This window comes from Python bivittatus, unplaced genomic scaffold (assembly GCF_059951505.1).
Source record: "Python bivittatus isolate LINGU-HERP-01145 unplaced genomic scaffold, Pbiv_v1 ctg000700_np1212, whole genome shotgun sequence".
Classification (NCBI taxonomy): Eukaryota; Metazoa; Chordata; class Lepidosauria; order Squamata; family Pythonidae; genus Python; species Python bivittatus.
In genome coordinates this window covers 53175392-53198016 of record NW_028277098.1, presented here as the reverse complement: position 1 = coordinate 53198016, position 22625 = coordinate 53175392, and the positions used below count along the sequence as shown (strand labels likewise).

Sequence of the window (22625 nt, the reverse complement as noted above, 5' to 3'; positions counted from 1 at the left end):
GTCCCAAGTACATTGTCTTGAATGTGGATAGAAGCCCATAATTACAGGGCCTGGATATGTACCGTACTTGATATTTTTTTTCCTGTAATGTGCAAATATACTTCCTTTATTGTTATGTGTGCTATATTGTAAAATGAAGTATATACTGTAGTTTATCATAAATTATGTAAGTATTGGATCTCTGTCACACCATGTAATGCAAGCCATATAATTACTATTTAGAAAACTTTGGCCAGAAAAAGAAAATGCATACTTTTTTAACCACTTTTAGAAAATGATGCTTTCACACAAAAAACTTTGCATCAGTTTGAAAGCAGCCCTGGACCTCTGACTCTAGAACATTGGTTAATGTTTGGCAGCAGAGCTGATTTGTTTCTGGCTCAGTAAAGCCATTTTTTTTTTTAATAAGGTGCAACTCTGTGAAGTTTTTACTTTTTATTTTTATTCAATTGGCTTTGATGACACCCAACTCCAACCATCTCATTTTTGCTTATCTGTTTCCCCATTCCTGCCTCAGTCGGTCTCCCTGCCGCTCAAGACAAGGCAGTGATTTTTGTTGCTGTGCTCAGCATTGTAAAGCCAACTGACTGGTCTGAAGATCATGGACCGACTTCAAACTGCTATTGAGGAATGAATGGGAAACCCTCAGAGGCTGCTTCTCATGGCATGAACATTCAAACGGCTTTTATAACAGGTTTTTCCCCTTTTTATATACAGTGGTACCTCTACTTACGAATGCCCCTACTTACGAAATTTTCGAGATACGATCAGCTCTGGCCCCAAAAATTTACCTCTACTTACGAATTCACCTCGACTTACGAGCCATTTTCCGCCCGTTCCACATGGTCCGCGGCCATTTTTCCGCCCCTGACACGTGGTCTGCGGACGCCGGAATGGATTAACGGTAATTACATTGAACCTTATGGGAAAATTTACTTCGACTTGCGACCAACTCGACTTGCGATCAGAGTCACGGAACGGATTAAGTTCGTAAGTAGAGGTACCACTGTACTGCATCATGAACTTGTTTGACCACTGAGACAAATAGGTATATATCTGTGTGTGTGTTCCCAAAAGACACAGAAAGCAAACACTTTTTGCACAACATCTTTCTGTCAGTCAGCTTATATACCCATTTCCTCTCTCTGGACATATGTACAGTAAGCATACAGACCCAGAGTCATCTCACAGAGACCCCCCACTCACCCACTGGTGCACCTTCTTACCTCTTTTACCCACAGCAGAGGCTTGTTGTTGTTGCTGTTGGTTTAGGCCAGTGTTTCTCAACCTTGGCCACTTTAAGCGGTGTGGACTTCAACTCCCAGAATTCCCCAGCCAGCCACCCACACCGCTTAAAGTGGCCAAGGTTGAGAAACACTGGTTTAGGGTCTATGCTCCAATACGTTGGTTCAAAATGAGAGTGACTGTGTGCAGCGAAGACTGAACGATTAACAGCAAGGAGGCAAAAGGGCAGCTTGGAGGGAGAATCCTTTGAAACTGATGCGGGGTGGGGGTATAAAAAAGGTGATCTGGTGAATAAGAGAGCAAACAGCCTGGTGGGCAACCATCCTATTGGGACCCCAGCACCATGAGATGTGGTGTTCCTTCCCAAACTATTTTCAGATTAAAAACATCTCCATGCTTTGGTGGTACACAAACTGGCACACATGTGGACCAATTCTCTTTGTGCCAAAACATGCAAATTCATCCTTATTTTCCAAATTATGCCACAAATTGGTTTCACACTGACTGAACTATAATTAAATTGTAGGATCCAGACATTAGTTCAATGTAATTATTGGTGTATTTGTAATTCTGGGATCTGAACAGCTTTTTTTTTCATCCTACATTTTCTTAATAGCTTAGCAAGGCTATCTTAAATGTCTTCTTGGTGAAGTAAGGAGAGGATGTACTGTAGGCCAAGGCTCCCCCACCTTTTTGGACTCATGAGCACACTTAGAATTCACTGCCATCAGATGGGGTAATGGCCACCAGCTGGACAAGATGGATCATTGATCTAATCCAGCAAAGCTCTTATAGAAGTTCTTATGGGCATGCCAAGAGTAACAGTAGAAAGGCTAGAAATTAATCACTTAAAGGAAAGTACTATAACCTGTGATGGCTAAAAGAATGTTGCACTCTTCAAATGCAATGGAAATGGTAAGTATTTGCAATGTCACATGTCTTACCCTTGCAAAGTAACCTTTTCCAAGCAAAACTGGTCTGAGTTTGAGGTGGCTAGGCAATATTCTCACAAAGTCATTAGAAGGAAGGGTGACCTACAACACAGAAGAAATCTTGTTTAATTTGTTTCATTCTTTCTTTAGTCACGATAACTTTCACACAAAATATGATTTGACTTATTTAAATATATCAATATCAAATACAAATGACCTTTTCTGACATAATAAGTTATGTACAAGTCAAATAGCCTTTGGTGGATTTTTTAAAAAGCATTACTAGGGCAACGCCAAAGGTATTCAAATAAAAGATTATCGCAGTGTAACAGAGTTTGTTTTTGAACTGGAGGTGTCTTGCTTAGCAAAGGTGGCAAGTGACACAGAAAACATGCAACAGTGGAGGCTTTTGTGCTTTTTACTATATACAGTTATTTACAGCGGGTCTTTACAAGACAGTTGTGGTGTTGGATTTCCTCCCAGGTCTCCCTCCCAGCGACTGCCCCCCTCTACCTCTCCTGCTTCCTCCCTTTTTCTCCCTGACTCTGTCCCCCTTTTCTGGGCTAGGCAAGAAACAGAATGAAAAGAAAAGAAAGGAATGGACTGGATTACTGAAGTGCGCTCAGTGTGGCTTGACCTTTTTCAGCTCAGCTGAAGCACCTTCCACTTCTGTGTTGGGGAAGAACCTCTCTTGGGTCTTCTGCCCAATCCTTCCTCACAGACCAGGGCTTCTCCACCAGCAGTTGCTTCCCTCCATCCCCTCCTGGGTCTTGGGTGAAATTGCTCCCTGCTGCCAGTCAGGTTCCTTTTTCCCCTCCCGGGTCTTGGGTGGAGTTCATCCCTCTGGATCTTCCCTTCCCTTCTTCCAAGGAAGCCACCTTTAGACTGTTCTTCTCTCCCTGAACAGAAACCAGTACTTGCTTCACTTCACTCTCCAACTTCTCTTCAGCCTTTCTCTCCAGCTTCTTCTCCAGCTTCTCTGTTCACTCCTGCTACATACTTTTACTCTCCTCTCCTCTCCTCTCCTCTCCTCTCCTCTCCTCTCCTCTCCTCTCCTCTCCTCTCCTCTCCTCTCCTCTCCTCTCCAATTTTTGGTTAGACGGTAGCATGTCCTTCAGCAACTGAGGAGATAGGTGTCCCCCCAGGGCTCTAGTCCCCAACTTCGTTGGACCATGGTATAGGTATAAACTTTGTTGCACCATGAGCCAGGTCAGCTCATCAGGCCTTGTGCTAGTGCAGCTGTCCTTTGAGGCCAAAGAGAGCTACTTTTTCTCCTTTTTCTTCACTCCAAAAACTGGCTCATGCCAGCAGAACAGCAGCCATGCCTGGCCACAAAATTCATATGCCACAAGGCTACATCAATATGTTTTGCAGATGGTGTCTCTTCCCCGCCTCCTGCCAAGATACATCATACTTGATACTGTCCTTTGATAATAATTTTTGTTGGATCTTCTCACTCTCCCACATTGTCTAACTAATGTAACAATGGCATCTTGTCTGAAAAAAAATACGTTCAGACTAAAAAGTATAATTTATAATATTTGTCATAAACACAGATGCTTTGGTGTGAATATTTCTCCTGAAACATAAACTCCAACAAGCCTCCCAAAAACACTATAACACCCTTCAGGTCAATTTTATACAGTACAAGGCTTAGAGATCATTGTGGACATGTTCTGGCTTCTTGTATTTTTCCCATACCATAAATAATCAGGTTTCAAAAACTCCAAACAGAAAAAAAAATGCAAAGTTATCAGTGAAGATGCTCCAGGATGCTATTGATGGACCCAATTTTTGAATTCCACCCCCCCCCCCGCCAATAGGTGCATCTGGCCCCTTTGTTTGGCATTACTTTTAGCTTGAAATAGTAAAATAATAATCTTAAGGTTGTTATTGGTTATAACTATAATACATAAAAATATACATCATGGATACACCAATTCTTTGACCGAGGCTTGGGCTATGGAGTCCTTGAGGTTCTCAAGCTCAGAGAACCTCAAGGACTCCATAGTTCAACCCTGAGCTACATATATTCTTTTTTATTGGCTTGGGCCATGGAATGGCTAAGGAAAAAATACTATAACAAGTAAACTTAACTAAGATTATATTGGTGGGACAAGTAAATAGCAGTGATATAGTTCATGTGTGGTTTTCAAGCATCAGAAACATTGAGAGACTAGAAGACTCTCTAATGAGAGAGACTACTATGCAAATCTGAAGGTTCTATTACTTACATTTTAATCGTCACTGATGCAAAAAGAACAGGATGCCATGCAAAAGCTGTTTACGATGCATTCAGATATAAATCACCAATACAATATCACATGTAGCAGGGCCTATTAAGAGGTTTGGGTATCCCCTAATATAAAACTAATATTAGTATTAAATATCAATATTTAGGGCTAAATATCAATATCTTAATATTACCTCAGCAGTTACACTCAAAAGATATGTGCCAAGGACTGCAGATAAAAGTGGAACATTTGGTTTGAAACCATACGACCTGGAAAAATACACAAGGTCATGTGGAACTTGCAATCTCCATCACCACCACCACCACCACCACCCATTTCACCCCCACCCCTGGTACATTTACTTACTTCATAGTCTTTGCCATTTATGAAAATGCAAGACTGCAGTCTAATGCTCTGTGAACAGAGTTCAGTCAAGTTGAAGTGAACAGAGAGTTCAGTCAAGTTGAAGTGAGCAAGAGTTCAGTTGAGCAAATTTACTTAAGATTGGGCTACTTATATAAGATTTTTTTGTGTAAACAATAACATAGCAATGGAAAGAAATCTCACCACATGGAAGATCCACTGAAATAAATGAGACTTCATTGAATTAATTCATTTAATTTAAACCCCATTAATTTCAATATGTCTGTTCTAAGCAAAGTAAGTCTGCATTTACATAATAATAAAGACCTGCTGGAGATTACACAGTAAATCAACGAATGCACAAATGCTGTCAAGGTATACACACTTCCTGTAGTCTGTTGGAAAGAATGTATGTGGACCAGAAATGCACATTTTTTTCTTGATATACACAGATTATGTATATATTCTTCATAAATTGTGGTTTATGTTCACAATGACCTGTTATTTCACTGTGCACAAATCCTTCATGATATGTTTGACAATTCAAGAGTGAGAACATTTTGGCTGGCATTTACAATCTTTTGATTAATGTTTATTCCTCTTTTAATATGGTTTTATGAGAATCATGGCTAATCAAGGAAAGTAGTACTAGAGTAAAGAGAACAAACATAATTCCAAAAGAAAATGATAAAGATGTAGCTTCTAAGGCACAGAATTGTACCCCAGTCGTAAACAGCATGGCATCTACAATTTGTTGAGGATTCCAGTAATGTTATTTGAAAAGAATAGTTTTCTATATTGTGATAAGCAGCCAGCTGCTTAGTCCTACCTATAAGATCACAATCTACTATGAAACAGAATGCATAGCAATGTAATCACTACAGCAATAGATATGCATCGGAGACCTTGATAAGATTTGAATATATTTACAGAGAGCAAAATGAAATGGTTACTAGAGATTAGACTTTCTTTGTTGAATTATGATAACCTGTTATTCCAGTGAAGGTAGGTACTTCTCCAGTAGCTATAAAATAGCAACATGATGTAGAACAGGCCCCAGCACAACTGGAGCATCCTCAGTGGAAGGAGCAACATGAAGTGCTTAGCAATTCTCTTCGCTCTTGTGGCTCTTTCTGAATGTCTTGTTCAGTGAGTCCTCGTTTTATTACTAATATTTTCATCACTGACAGTTGCAATTGTTTGCTTGTTTATATGATTTATTCTTGACCTTTCTACTATGGCAATACAAGGAAATGAAACTATGGATAGTGTATTCAGATTTAAAATTACATTTTTATTTGATATCACATAAAGAGGGAACAGATCGAGCCACTATTAGAGGCATTGCTATACTCTTTTAAGCATTGGTTTCACTAAGATGTAAAAGTCATCTTAAATATTACCTGAGTCAGATATTACATATCTAGAAACTAGTTAAAAATGTCAACTAATGCTTTTAAAGTTTAGAGGTGGAATAAATTAACTTGCAGTACTTTCTTTATCCAGTCCTATCATCCATTACAACTGTGCAAACCCTTGGGATGTATGGTTTATTATGTTCATGATTGTGGGCTCTATTAATATTTTTGGTGATGAAGGAGCATCAATCAAGTTAAGTGCCCATGATATTTTATTTAAATCCATAAATGTTTTCATTTAATTTATAGGTAGGATAGATGACAAGGTGAAACATTCTAACATAAAGCAATACATGTATCAGAGAGGAACAACACAGAATCTAATCAATTAATTCTTGTATACCAGGGTTCCCCTGAGGAAAGGAGAGAAACTTAGAGATATTCTCAGGAAGAAAAATTTGCTGGGAAGCCTTCTTCGAGATCATCATTATGACATTAATACTAAGTATACCAAACATTCTTCATTTGTTTTCAATCCTGCTCAGCTGGCTGATGAACCACTGATGAACTTCTTAGATGTAAGTTGGTGATTTTCTCTTCTTGTTTTGATTTGTTTCTAGGAAAAAAATCCAGTTATTCTGATATTTCTGTTGCTATCCCTGTGCTCCTTTGGATCATGACCCAGCTAAAGTGAAGCACTTTTAAGTTCCATGCTTAACTCTGACTCAGAATTAATAGAGGTTAAAATACACTAACTTCTCTATAGATCTTGCTTGAAGCTTGTAGCATGTGCCCACTGAGAGAAAGCAAGCATATTTTTCCAAGAATAATGCCTTGAGATACTGAGAAATACACTTGTTCTAGGCTTCATTTCAGCCCGTGTCTAGATATTATGTTTTGATTTGGAAAAACTTTTCCCCACATATACTTTATTAATTTCCTGTGATAAAAACTGTATTTGAACAAAAAAGATTTTTTTTATCATTATAAATGTCTAAAGTGCAAGTGAAATAATGCCAGCTCAGTAATTCTTATTTATGCAGCTAAAATGGCGACATACACACAGCGTTTACATTCTGTTTATTCATTTTTTTCTCCATTTGTGTGATTCCTTTTTTTATTACTCCTTTCTATGGGAGATGTTTTTCCTCTTGTTTTATTTCATAACAATTAGGTTTATGGTGTTTATCACATGCATCAATAGTAAAACATTGAAAAAGGGATAATGTTAAGTCTTGCAATGTATATTTGTTATTTACAAATTAACAGACAGAGTATTTTGGAACAATCTACATTGGAACACCACCACAGAAATTCACTGTTGTATTTGACACTGGATCATCAAATCTCTGGGTACCTTCTATTTTCTGCAACAGTTCAGCATGTGGTAAGTAATTGTATTCATCCAAGTAGATCAAGTGGATTCATAGATGTACTAAATTATATTATCTTTATTGGATAGCAGTGATAACAATAAAAAATACAGGTTCATTGTATCACAGCTAGAAAATCCTGCCAGATGAAAAAAACGATTGAAGCCATTACTCTATTTAATGAAGAACTTCTCTAGACGGGGGTGCCAATCTGACAATGGCATGAGATGCCCTGCTTCCTGAAATCTCGCTAAGCTGTCCCGAAGGCACGCAATTGTAGCAGAATGCACAGCTAGCCCTGGCTTTCTGAAAAATGAGGAAAAGTCATTTTGCAGCAGTAAAGGTCACTGCAGAGGGAAAAGCATTTTGCTGCCTTGTATACACAGGGCAGCCTGTGTTTTAGTGGAGAGGACATCTTGCCTGGCTCCCTCTCCTACTTTCACTGGTCTTTAGCAATATGCTGGCTTGAAAAGCAGACCAAACGATAAAGGAACAAAACAGGGTCTGTTATTATGCTACTGTGGTGAGCCCAAGAGTAGAAATATGCCTATTTTATTTTATTTTTTTAAGATTGGTGGAAGGGTACAGGCTTAGGCATGAACGGGCAAGATAAACCAGTTGATTTCTGGTCAACAACTAAGCACTGATTACTTTGCCTTTCTCCGTGCAAGGCTACTCTCCACAAAGGGCAAGTACTGATTGGCTGGGCCTTCACAACTTGTAAATGTTCCACATCCACATCGTGTATTCTTCCAAGGTTCAAAAGGATTTAGAATGGTAGAGGACAACATCACGTGAACTTTAAATTAGAATCAGAAGGGTTTGGCAGTGGGAATGCTTAGGGACAAGGCCCATTGAGTGCAATGGATCTTGGCTTCCAACAATAAGCATGTATAGAATTTGGGTAACAGACTGCAATTTCCTAAGGAATATGTTCCATTGAATATTATGGGCCTTGGTTCTGAGAAGACATTTATATGACTGCTCATGTAAATCTTAGTTTGTAAAAGCACAGGGTAATTTTCAGCAAAAGGTTTCAAGGTGGCCATGTTAAAATCAGTTTGTTTCTTTGAAGACTGACACAAATAGTAACAGATCACATTTTCCAGAAATAAAATTATTGTTATATTAAGTGATATTCCTCTAGTAAATTAAGTATATCCACTGTTTTCATTAAACCATTTCCTTTTAATAGGCTAATAATAACTAGTATTTTTCAAACATTCTGCACTGTAAACTGTTGCAATATTTTTCTTCAGGGAGAAATGTTATACTATACTGAGCCTGATATCCACCATTGATTAAAAGCTGTTTTAATGTTAATTAATGGCTGGTATTCTATTTTGTTTTTTACTTCTAGAAAAACATCAGCGGTTTAACCCAAGCCTTTCTTCTACTTATGTGAGCACAGATCAGACCATGTCCATTCAGTATGGAACAGGATCGATGGAAGGCATGTTAGGATATGACACAGTGAAGGTAAAGCCGTGCATACGGGTACCGAAAAGATGAGCATTTCCAGCTAGCAAATGGCTAGTAAAGGGCATTTCCAACAACTTTGTGGTTCACAGCAATTTGGGGAGTTAAGAAAGGATATTCCTCATTAAATCCCCTTTCTCTGGGGTTCTAATACTGTGGTGTCACAGCGTGATGGGGTTCTTTTTCAACTGGTGGTGTACTTTGTTCTGTAAGGGCGGTAATTGACACAGAAAAACAGGGCAGTTGAGGCTTTTATGCTTTTTTGCTATTTACAACAAGCATTTACAACACAATTGTGGTGTTCACCAGGTTTCCTCCTAAGTCTCCCTCCCAGAGAGTATATCTCCTTCTAGCTGTTCTACCAACTGCTTTGTTTTCCTCCCACTTTCACTCCAACTCCCTCCCCATTTCTGGGCTTGACAAGAGAGAGACAGAGTAGTAAGAAAGGAACTGGCTGGAAATTTGCTGTGGTGTGTTCAGCACGGCTTGACTTTCTCCTGGATCTGCTCAGCTGAACACATACTGCTTCTCCACTGGGGAAGAACCTCTCTAAGGGTCTTCTGCCTAGTCCTTCCCCAGAGGCCAGGACTTCATCACTGAGGGCCAATCCCCTTCTTCCTGTCTTGGGTCTTGGGTGGAGCTCTCATCCCTCTGGGTCTTCACTTCCCTTCTTCCAGGAAAGCCACCCTTGGAGCTTTCTTCTCCCTCCTCGACCAGGTTCCTGACCAGGAACTTTCTGTCTCCAACTTTTCTCTCCAGCCACTCCACTCACTCCATGCACAGACTTTTTCTCTCCTCTCTCTCTCTCCAATTTTTGGTTAGACTGGCAGTATGTCCCCCTGCAGCTGAGGAGGTGGGTGTCCCCCCAGGGCTCTAGTCCCCAACACCTATATGCCAGGCTGGGCCAATGGGACTGCTGTCTCAACATCTCCTGGCCAGGTCAGGTCATCAGCCCTTGTGACAGCCCAGCTGCCCTTCAAGGCCAGAACCGAGCTGCTTTTCCCCTTTTACTCACTCCATATGCTGGCTCATGCCAGCAGAACCGCAGCCATATCAGTCCACTAAAACCATATGTCACACGCTGAACCTGAGATTTCACTGTCATTTCCAGCTGCAAACCTAACAAAAGTTTCTTCCAACTTTCTGGTTCCCAGGGCCATCCATAGGGGGTGGGGTGGGGGCCAAAGAAATCACGATGGCAGCCACAACCATGTGATCAAAGCTCCTGCCCTTTTTAAAATGTGCTGAGGTGGGTTTTTTAAACGGGGTGGGGTTTCAAATTCATGGTTGTGGGCACCATCTCGATTTTATCCCACCCCCATCAATACCCTGGTAGCAAGGTCAAATCTTATGTTCATTTCTGCAGAGGATGGAGAAATGACAGAGATGACCTGCAGAGAGCAGCAGCAACACCTTCACCTTAGAGCCTGAGAGTGTGATGAAATAGAATTTATGCTGGTTTAGGGCAAATTTACCCTCTTGAGTCATTTGAATTAATTAGTAAAAGGGCCTGGCTGACTCAGTTATTGTCCTGAAGCTATGATATTTATTATTTTACTTGTGTTCTGAAGAATATGAGCATAGGCTTATGAAGGTGACCATCATTCATGATACCAATAATAAAAGTCTGCTGGGTGATGAACTTTGATAGACACCAGCTTAATAAATAAAGGAATGCTTTGTTTCTCTTCTAGGTGTCCAGCTATATTGATACCCATCAACCATTTGGCATAAGCACCGAAGAGCCAGGAAACATTTTTACCTACTCAGAGTTTGATGGGATTCTGGGCTTAGCCTATCCTTCTATTGCCGTTGACCAAGCAACTCCTGTCTTTGATAATATGATGAATGAAGGTTTAGTGCAACGAGACTTGTTTTCTGTTTATCTCAGCCGGTAAATAATATTTTGATCTACCAGTAAGATTACTTGTTGTTAGTGGTTGAAGGAAAATGCACCAGGGAATAGATTCCTTTGGCAGCCCAGTCTTGTCACCTGAGTAAGACAGCTGTTGTTCTACTGAGCTTGCATTTGGGCAAAGGCCAAGCTTCTCATGGCAAGTTCTCATGATTCTGCATTAGGGTTAAAGTAGCGTGGGATCTCTCTGATTCCACAATGGCAGCAATGGTAGAGAACTGAGCCAATGTATTTCTGGGTCAGCTGTGGTTTTGTTAAAATTAATGTTTTCTTTTGCAACTCTTTGAAATTCTGGAACTCCATAGAGTTTATGAACAGGCTGTTTCCTTATTGGGAAGATCTTCTGCCACACCCTGGCTCCTGGACTTGAGCTGCTCTGGCTGGTCCTTCACAGAGAATGGTGGCTTGATGGCTTTGCAGTTCATCCACTCAAAATTTTTTTTCATGTAACTGGACAATATGCACAATATGAAGAAAAGTCTTTAATGGATGGGTGGAGTGGGAAAGTGCAAGCAATTCCCTTTGTTTTCTTTTGCTGCATGTGAGGATGAGGAACCTTTTTTTAAAAAAAATTATTCTAGGGCCTGGGAGGGTAGCAGTGACTATTTGATGTTCTTTGCTTCTTGTCTGAGGTCAACAGCTGTGAAGGCAACCATATATTAGCTTGAAGCTCTTACAGTACTAGGGGTTTGTTCAGTGAACATTTAAACTGTGCATGGATAGCAGGACCTTGGAAGGCAGAGGGATAGAGAGCACCATTAAGCTTGGTGATAAAGGTGGACTCATCCATCAACCGATATTGATTCAATGTGAGATATTTAGCCAAGTTATTAAAATTATTCTTCAAATGTTCTTCAAAATTTAAAGAAATGCACAGTTACTTTTTAATAATGAGGAGCCATATTACGTTCTGCATTTGGCCATTCCTATTCAACACCAGGGAAAGGAAATTGCTTTCACACACCACCTCTCTCTCCCCTCCTCCAGAATTATTGGTGAAGTTCTAATGAGAGAATTGCAGAGTTCTCATACCTATCTTAGTTAAATACTGGCTGAAGTGGCTACTGTGTATGTGTCAATGTGTGTATGTGTGATGAGCCTATTCAAACCCTTTAACTGTCTGCAACCTCCCTGGCTTCCTGTTAGACTCTCATGGTGTAGTGGTTAAGGCATCAGGCTAGAAACAAGGAGACGATGAGTTCTAGTTCCACTTTAGGGGACCTTGGCTGGGTGACCTTGGGCCAGTCACTCTCTCTTAGCCCCAGGAAGGAGGCAATGGCAAACCACTCTCGAAAGCTTGCCAAGAAAATTGCAGAGACTTGTCCAGGCAGTTGCCAGGAGTCAACATGGACTCAAAGCTCCCCCCCCACACGCACACACTTATCCAGGTAGATGCTTTATTGGCAACAGATCTGAGAGAAAAGGGTAGGACTTTTAGGCTCCCATCTCTTACACCTTGACTTCTTGGATTAGGCTGCAACTTGAAATGAATAGAGGACAGCCACTGATTTGCCTTCCTTTTTCTACTATTAGACTCTCATGGAAGACATCATGAGAAAACTCCTCTTGTAGGGCTTTTCCAGATCAGGAAGCCAGGGAGGCTGCCGAGTGAGAGATACTGTATGTAGCCAAAAGCCACAGTAACAATGACATCAACATTATCTGACACTTTGTCACAATAAAATAAGCTTTTAAAAAGTCACCTAAACAAATTCTAAGGCACCTTGTGAATAAGGCAAAAAGACAGTAACCTCTTTTCCATCTTAGCTGAAAATTGGAATATAAATGCTCACACAGCATTTATTTTTAATGTGCATGAATGGCTTGCCAATCTCATATCATATATTCACATTTCAGAAAAGCGTCTGGGAGCATGATCACTTTTGGCGGAATAGATCATTCTCATTATACTGGTTCAATTCACTGGATTCCTGTTAGTGAACAAGCATACTGGCAGATTTCAATGGACAGGTAAGCAGGAATTGTTACAGGTACTGTTATTTGTAGATAATTTATTGATATTGTTGAGAAAAGTTGACTGAGTTCTTCAATACAGTACTATTGGACATTATACTGGAAAGTTTTACCAAACACTTTTATGGGTCATGACCTGAAGCGATGAGAAGTGAAGAGAAAGGAAGAGGTGTAGGGAAATACCACACTGAGCCACTGTATTTTAGTTTACTTTAGATAAGTCAAGGTGGCATCTGCTAAGAAGGAAAATGTTGTTGATTGCACATGGCACTTTACATATTGGAAGAACAGAGCTTCCTGCCCTAATGAGCTTCCCAGCTACATGTATTTTAACTGCTTTCTGCAATTTCAAACACATATCCTGGTTTAACCCTGCCTAATAATACAGTACAGAACCATATCAGTCACCCTCAGGATAGCTTCCTCAGGAACATGGTTATTATATCTTAATAAGTGGCAGCCTTTTTTATTTCTAGCATCACCATCTCATGATTTCTATTTCTTAGTGTTTTAGTGAACGGCCAGAAGATTGCCTGCCAGGATGGTTGTCAAGCAATTGTTGATACAGGTACCTCCCTCTTGACTGGTCCGCCAACTGCCATAAATAACATCCAAAACGCCATTGGAGCTACTCAGGGGCAGTATGGTCAGGTAAGATTAAACCCCTTATTCTCTGCCATTGTATTTGCCATTCGCTGCATTTGAAAGAAGCTCCTACTCATCCTGATCACACTGATGTCCATGCAATACCAGGCTGCTAGGGGCTAGGTTTAGAAATATGTGGATTGGTAGATATCTGATTTGTATTACTGTTTAGTTTGTAATCTGGATTTCCACTTCAGCAAATTTCTGCCTGGATATTTCCTTAAAAATCCAAATGTAAATTTGATGGTCCTGTTGGGGTAGAGCTGTGTTGTATGACTATGAGACGGCCATGGATTGTGGCTCTAAAAATAAACAAACAGCAAAGAATATTAAAGCTCCCTAGAGATTGCTTATTTTTTGAAACAGTTCCTGGATTTATCATGTAATCATGTAACCTCACTTCCAAATAATGTTATTCACAGCAAGAAATCACTTTTCTTTCCCCAGACAACCTTTTTTAATCCAGGCCATTATGTCTTGGTTCACAATTTCAGCAGTTGACAGCATTTCCTTAAGAATAGGGAATCTAGATTCTAATGAGAATGGAATTGTGATGGAATGGTGTTATGAAGGGCACGCTCAGGGAGATAAGTGTTTCCTTAGCCCCCAGCAGGAGCGTGGGAAGTTTAAGAAGTTGAGACTGGCACCACCCTAAGGAATTCACGGTGCTGTGGCTTGCTGGCTTGGGAACGAAACTTCAGTCTGGAGAGATTTCTGTCTTGAGGTGGAAGCTAATAAACACAACAGAACTGTATTGCACTGTCTCGTGGAGTTCTTTGGGCTGTACCTGACAGGAATGTATGAATTGGTTATTAGTTGGTGAATTGATGGGTGATGATGCAGTAGCAAAATTCTGGTTTCATTATTATTTTCAGTCTGTTCTAGACATATCCCCAAGTACCGCTTAGTTTTGAGCATTATAGGGGATACAGGACCACTGCTATTGTTGGGCAAGTGTGGCAGCTGCATCAGGCACCTAATTTAGAAGTCATAAAATATCAGTTAGTTAATTATTTTACAACTGTAATTTTACTTCCAAGAAGAGGGAGAGGCACTTGAAGGAATTTCTTCCTCTTTGGTTAACTGCCAAAATAACGGGCACTATCTTGATTTGCAAGGTAGAGTTCACCTTAAGCATAAACTTTTTCAAGTGGCCCAGGAAAGTTATTTGAATTAAAAAAATAATTAGATAATGAGTTACTACTTAAGATTGCAATTTTACCTTCTTGAGATTTCATACGTGGAGCAAAAGTGCTGCATTTTGTGATTTTTTAATTTATTATCTGTTCTGATCAGAATAATTCAAGAACACTCTTCCTTATTTCCTGTAGTATACAATCAACTGCAACAATCTCTCCAATATGCCTGATGTTGTTTTTGTGATCCACGGAGTCCACTATCCACTGAAGCCATCAGCCTATACTCTGCAGGTATGTAATAGATATGGATTTGTACTCCGTGCATGGTTACAGGTTCAACTGGTTCTATGCAGATGAGAAGTGCATAACTTTTTCCAAAGACAAGGGCTGAAAATGGAAAGATGGAAGCAATCTTTTGGAAGAAATATTTTTAGTAATGCAGATCGGGTCATAATGGTTGGAGATGCTCTTTTGAAGAGCATCTCAAATTCAAGGATGGAGATGCTGTTTGGAGAAGCAACCATACCTGCACTCACATAGTATTACATCAGCACAGACTTGATTCTTGGATAAGGTTTTTGATTTTTAGTAATTTTCTCCTGTCAGATACATGCTTATCACCATCAAGACTTTTTGACCCAAAGGTTGACATATGATGTCAGGTGTTCCAAATGTTTGTTTAGCTGTTGCAGGAAAGGCAAAATGTGGAAGAAAATAATTACTGTTTTCCCTTCAGTTCCTCTTTGCGAGAAAATTGCAAAATCTCACTTTCTGCATTTTCTTTTTAAGACCACACTGTATTTTTGCAATAGCAATGAAAAAAAATGCCCACTCACTGTTCTAATTTTTACCACTTGAAGTCAGAGGATTATGCTAAAGAAAAGGGAAGGATGTATAATCTAGATACGTCATGATATATTTTATGTGGACAAAAATGAGACATAAAGCTATAGTCTGGGAAATGTTATTATTCCCTTATTCCAGATACTGCTGTGCCCAGCTATGCTAGACCAGCATTGTTATGTTCCCACAGCAAAATGAAAAGCACAAGAATAGCAGTAAAACAAAGGCCCAAATGTAACACTCTTGGAAGACCCTTCCTAGCATCCTGACCTCTCTGTAATAGACCCACCAAATATTGATGCTTGCTGATAATATACTAGGACATCTTATCCAATTCAACTTTCCAAATGTGTTGAGATTGTAATTCCAAGAATACTAAAATAGTATGGGCCCTAATTTTAACTATGCTGTCTGGGAATTCTAGGCATTGTCCCAACACATCTGAGTAACATAGGTTGAGGGCCCTGCCTATATTATCTATGCACAGAGGATACTGATCAGTGCATACTTTCTATGCAACCAGTGCACCAAAATGATAACATAGAACCATCCATCACCCTGTGCAACAATAGGCTTCCAAGGAGTCTTCTCCATTATAGCATCTCATGGATGAAGGGATATGTGGAACAGACAACCTACCTCCAAGCTTGAATCTCTTTAGAGTATTTATATATGTGCTTAGTGAATTAGTCCATTTTTCTGTTCACACAACACTTAAACTATAAACAAATGGAACACACTGGTTTGTGCAACATGCTAAGCTGCAAAGAATCAAATCAAAGTTACACTAACCAAGCTTATCCATTTGTTTGGATGCATCTGTAAAATTTTTAACTGACCTTTCAGCAGTGTTGCTCTCCTCAAAATGTATACTCTTGATGTTTCTTATGTTATTAATGACCTCCTGGATTAAAAGTAATATCAAAACAACAGTATTACAATGTCCACATAAATTCACTGGCAATTTTTTTCCTGTACTAGCAGAAAGAGTTTTAATACTATCCTGTCCCACTGTATATCCACTGGCATGGTTCAAAGATAGGATAATATTGCAGTTCAATGGTTTTCTCAATGGAGAAGTACACAAAACATTTGGCAAGTCTGGAATCTCCATGCAGCTTTTAAAGAGCTCTTTTACTTGAACAGTTGGATTTTTATTCCTTTGGATATCATTTTGTTAATTGTCTACATACCATACACCAGTGTTTACTTTATTATTTTATTTAGTTCATTCTTTCCTTTATATTTTTTCTAGGGAACACTTGCTTATCTTCTTGTGTTTGAATGTTGTCTGGTAAAATTGACTAAAATTAGTTCACTGAGCAATCCATGAACAGACTCAATCTTACGGCTGTTTCTTTATTTTTATTTTTTAATTTCTGTTTTCTTCCTTCCCTCTAGCTGGGATCAGGCTATTGCAGCAGCGGATTCCAACCAATGGGTGGGAATCTCTGGATCCTAGGAGATGTGTTCATAAGAGAATACTATAGCATTTTTGACAGAGGCAACAATCGAGTTGGGCTGGCAAAGGCAATCTAGAAAAATGCTACTCTTTACAACAGTGAATACTGTATCTGTTTAATCAACACATCCAGTTGTGCTTTAACTTCACAGCAATGTACTGAGCTATCTCTAGTTGTGTCCTTTTAAGCATAATAGCTGATATATTTCAAGATACCTTGCAAATGATAGCATTATTTGGGTATGTCTGACCACCACTGCATGCAAAAAATAAATAATATCTTGTTCCAAAGTTGTGTTGTTTGCATATATTCATGTCAGCTTGCATGAATTGTAATAGAAATATAGTAGATTCCTAGACTGGCAGAAGACAGTCTCCAGATAGAGATTATATCTTCATATTGGTCATAACTACCTCCCTACTGACTCTTTGAAAGGATTATATATGTTCCTTGTTAGATAGAAGAGACTGGTCTTTGAAATAAAAAATTTCCTTACTAAGTTCCCATACGCTGCTATGGCATTGCCAGATATTTAAAATATGTGGGACTCAGAATCATGAGGCACAGACCAGTAGAAAAGGTGCATATGCTTATTTATATCTATAAATGTTGAAATCAAACCTTTATTATGGCCTATGGGCCAGAAAGCACAACAATATAAATACATAGACCTGTAATCATTAATAAAACTTTAAAAAATGCAATAAAATGACATAAAATACATTATTATAGTAGCTGTAGTACAAATAGCAGTGGCAATCACCAAAACCTGAGCTAAACTTCAACCATAGGTAAGATGGATACAACAAATGATTGCACAGAATTGGGCAACCTGGCCAGATAAAAGCAGTGACACTGTGCTCTCTACCAGGATGGTTCTTTAAAATAGGATAAATATATCTATATATTTATAAATGCACATTTAAGGTTCTTCCTCACATCTGCAGAAATGTGTTTTCCTTCCACCCTTGAGTTGGGAGGAAAGTACGTTGGCCTAAAAAGTACTGCCCCCCACAGTCTACTTTACAGCACCTTAACAGCCGAGCTAGTGTCGCTGCTCACACATATTGTAACTTGTAACTTCAGGGCAGCAGCTGGCAGAATCTCTGATGTCCATCCCTGTCTCATCAGGGCCATTTATGGATAGGAAAATGAATTGCCAATCACTCTCCTGAAAGTGTGGCAAGCCAGAGTCGGGGAACTTCGAACATGGTCTGCAGTTCTTCCTCTGCAGTTAGCTAGAATATTAGCCGGGGTTGGTTTGTTTTTGGTAGTTCACAGCCAACCTTTAGTTCTTGCCTGTTTGTTTGTCATGGAAATAGCTGTTCCTCAGTCTCCTGAATGATTGAAAGGCTGATATTCCCATAGCAAAGTAGCCTGTATTTTTCAAAGCTGCTGCATTGGAAAATACGGGCTAAGCCACCCCATGGCTTCATTGCTTCTTCTTTGCTTTCATGTTGAATTGCCTGACTCAGCAGCCCCTTGATCTGGCTTCACTGCCACTCCTTTAGCCATCACCCAATTACTCCTTCAGCACAGTGGTCACCTGCTGGCCTCCTATCTATAATCTGGCACCAATCCACCTGGCCTCCTTGAACCATCCGGCTACTGTGCCTTATGGGACCAGCCCCTAAAGCAACTTAGCCAGGGCCCTGCTCTACCATTGAATCTCTGCTCCAGCTGGCCTTGGTGCTTTGCTAAAGGAGCTTCTTGGGAAGCCCTTTTTCAATGAGCATAACATTTTGTGTGGTGTTGGATATTCAGCACCCTAAATTGCAGTCCTTCAATCCTGAGCCAGAAGCTGAAAATAGGATAATTGGCATCTGATTAGTCTCATGGAGAGAATTAAAAAGAAAATAATAATAATAATAATAATAATAATAATAATAATAATAATAATAATAATAATGTGAGGTGTCCATCTCTCTGACAGCTGCAACAAAAATCGTCATGGAACACAAAGACCTAGAATGGGCCTTTTGGAGCCTAGCAGACCTTTGTCAGCTCCTCTTCCATGCAGCCCAGAAACTCATGAAAAATCCACAAAAAGTAGAAAACACTTTTTTTGTGTTAAAACACCTTAGACACCTTAGCCTGCCTCACTGGCAGGCTAGTAACAAGATGAAGGCTCCTTTATGAGGAATGTCCTTGGCAAATAATAAGTGGGGTATCTTCATGCCACAGCAAGCATCTTTTGAAGGATAAATCTTTTGAAAAACTATGTTTCATTGAAGACAAAGCCAATTCATTTCCTACTCAAATCTCTCAGAACAAAATAAACTTACATGACATACATCACGTGAAAGGAGTGATAGGTCAGTATATATATATGGCAACCTGGACCTGTAGAGATGGTTTTAGGTTGTGTAAAGCTCAGAAAGTTTGAAGTTCTCAGTTGATGCTATTGATGGAGGCTTTCTCCCATACACCTTTAATTGCCAGAACCTGGGGAGTAGGTTTGGTCCCTGACCTCTTTCAACATTGGGAGACAGCATTTGTGAGGTTCGCCCTGGGGCCTGGAATGCTCTATGTCAGTGTTGTCCAAGCTTGGCCACTTTAAGATGAGTGGACTTCAACTCCCAGAATTCCCCAGCCAGCATGGCTGGCTGGGGAATTCTGGGAGTTGAAGTCCACTCATCTTAAAGTAGCCAAGTTTGGACAACACTGCTCTATGTACTGTTCAGAAGCATTGGTTAGCCCTTATGAGAAACAAAATGCTGAACTAAGATGGCCGTCGACCTGATTCAACAGGGCTGTTCTTATGTTCTTAAGTGATTCAGGAGACTGGCAACTAAGTGCTAGGAGAGACTGAGGGAACTGACTAAGTTAAAGAAAAAGAAGCAAAAGTCAGAGAAAAGAGGGCAAGGAAGGAAAGAAGAAAGGAAAGGCACCTCTGGGAAAGGGGATTTGGGACAGGAAGGGGAGAGCAGTAACTGGGTCCTGTGGAAGAGGATAGCAATCTCCATCTCTGAATTAAGAAGAGAGGAGGAGGAGAGATTTGCCATACAGCCAACTTTTCTCTTTCCAGTTCTGCCTTACCATCAATTAGGACACCTAATTTGTACGGCAATTACTTTTTCCTGGGTAGCAGGGGATCATCTTTTGACATTAATTGCAGGAATTATTTACTTCCGGGCAAGGAGAGTAGATATGATTTTCACAGGAGAGATTGCACCAAGTGAAAGGAGAAGGTCACTTCTTCTTTCTCCATCTTCAACTCCCATGAACTCAATCTGCATAGAAACTAATTGGGGGATATGGGGAAGGAGGGACACTTTTATTGACATCAGTGGAAATTTAGAGCTCAGGAAAAATAGATCCAGAGCTATGGTCCCAGGCTTAGCAACAACATAATCCACCACCTAATTTGTTTTTTAAAAATATAGGCAGGAAACCATCAAGGCATGAGGTTGTGGGTCTATTTCATGTAAAGCAGGGTTCCTCAACCTCAGCAACTTTAAGATGAGTGGACTTCAACTCCCAGAGTTGCTGGCTGGGGAATTCTGGGAGTTGAAGTCCACCCATCTTAAAGTTGCTGAGGCTGAGGAACCCTGATGAAAAGTATCTCTTTATTGTGAAACAATATTTGTACAAAAAGAAGGAGGGAATGAAGTAAACAATAAATAAATAAAGCATCAGCTAGTGAAATTATTAGCTAAGTTCAACTAATTAATACATTTAAAATACTTTTTTTTATTACAGAACAAAACAAACATCCCTCCCTCCAAATAAAAAAGCAGAGTTAAAAAGAAAAATGAATCATGGACAAAAATCAAGAACAATCTTGAAAAAGAATAAAATGGTGAGTTCAAATCTCAGAACATCCTCTCAGAGTGTTTGAAATATTACGAGAGCCAGTACGATGTATTGCTTAAGGCATTGGGCCAGGAGCAGGGAGATCCAGGCCAAATACCATCTACAGCAATGAAACTCAATAGCTGACTTTTTCTCAGACCAATTTACCTCACAGCATTATTGTTTTGGAATAAAATAAATCCTCAGGGAAGCTGCATTCAGCTCCTGGAGAAATATTTAACTGGATTTTGATCAACAATTAAGTCTAAATAAAATGATCTGTCTTACTACTCCTTGCATTAAACAAATTTATCCTCATACTTAAAAAGAGAATAACCATGTTGAAATGCTCAGATTTACAGTATAAGATCTTGCAACAGGAGTTGATTACAAACCCAGTGTAAGTGCAGTACTTGCATATTGCAAGCGCGTATTGCAACCCAGTGCAATATGGCTGTTCCAAGGAAATGCAGATTTAGGGCTTTGGGGCTAGCTATGGGGCTGATGGGAACTGCTTAAAACAAAAATAACATTGTAGGAAGAATTTATTCTTGCAAGCCATGATAATGAAAGAAGTAGCTGAAGGGCATTGTTTTGATACACAATTTTACTCTCTCTCATAATGTGTGGGCATGCATGTGATAGTGCACTCTATCTTATTTACAAAGGATTAACTTGCTTTGTAAAGAGCACAGTGTTTCTTTTCCCCACCTTATCCCTTTGTTGAATGCCTGATTGCCTTCTAAGAGAGCACAGCAGTCCCCCACCCCATTTCCTTAGAAGCAATTAGCCATATGCCTGAAGCCATAAATTAGACCGGTACCAGGCAAAGAAGTTGCAACAAGAGAGGCCCTAAATTCCAAAGAAGTTAGGTATTTAAACTTAGATTCACCTCTTTAGGCCCACCTTTACTTTTCCCTGGGTCATCCCAAAATTCCCTTGTATGGATATGAGGGGATGTACTATCTGAAATATCTGAATATGCCTATAAAATCTTTGTTGCTTGCTTTGCAAGGTGTGGTTCTGGGCAACACTCCTTGAGCCATCCAGAAGGTTTCCTTGGCCAATAAAACCTCTGTTAAAAGCCTCAGCTCAAGTCTTCTTATTTGGCTTTACTGAAACTTGGGAAATAAAAGGTGCCATACATTGCTATGACTTAAATTCCATTTTTACTTATAAAGATGTATAAAGAACATCTTTTACTTATAAAGAAAGGGATCTTGATTGCATTTTTAAATCAACATCAACCTTTTATAAACTATTCATAAATATACAAATCCATCTGGATTGACATAGTCCTCAAGTTGTTTTTCCCTAATGAATTGCAATTTTTTCTGGCATGGTTGTAGAACCTTCCAATCTTTACCACAACGTAAATCTGTTAGGGATCAGTCTTGAGTCTTCAGGCTCAGAAGCTGAACAGCTTGACTCATCTGAGCCTCAGCCTCAACCACAGGAATTGGCTGAAGACAGAATAGTTGAGGAGATACAGTAAAGTGCAGGCTGAGTCAGCTGATACAGAATCTGAGCTAGGCAACTCTCAAACCCAGGAAGGCGCCACATGTTGAGAAGAGAAAAGCAAAGGAAACTAAGTCATCCGCTTGAAAGAAAGAAGTGTGACTCCGCAAATTAGTCATACTAATTAGTCTATACCAGTGTTTTTCAACCTTGAGAACTTTAAGATGTGTGGACGTCAACTCCCAGAATTCTCCAGCCAGCAAGGCCGGCTGAGGAATTCTGGGAGTTGACGTCCACACATCTTAAAGTTCCCAAGGTTGAAAAACACTGGTCTATACTGTATAAGTATGTTCTGTATAAAGGAAACTGCACTTTGACTGGCTCTTTGTGGCAATCAACATTACACACC

General features: G+C 39.7%; 1 protein-coding gene across 1 annotated transcript; it reads left to right on the top strand.

Moving 5' to 3' along the window:
• Positions 1 to 5815: 5815 nt before the first annotated feature.
• Positions 5816 to 17253, top strand: LOC103048622 (embryonic pepsinogen-like). The gene is made up of 9 exons (XM_007431060.3): positions 5816 to 5923; positions 6539 to 6710; positions 7402 to 7519; positions 8866 to 8984; positions 10679 to 10878; positions 12757 to 12870; positions 13380 to 13524; positions 14850 to 14948; positions 16902 to 17253. The coding sequence occupies exons 1-9, from the start codon at positions 5868 to 5870 to the stop codon at positions 17037 to 17039; spliced, it is 1161 nt and encodes a 386-aa protein (XP_007431122.1). The 5' UTR covers positions 5816 to 5867; the 3' UTR covers positions 17040 to 17253.
• Positions 17254 to 22625: the final 5372 nt, after the last annotated feature.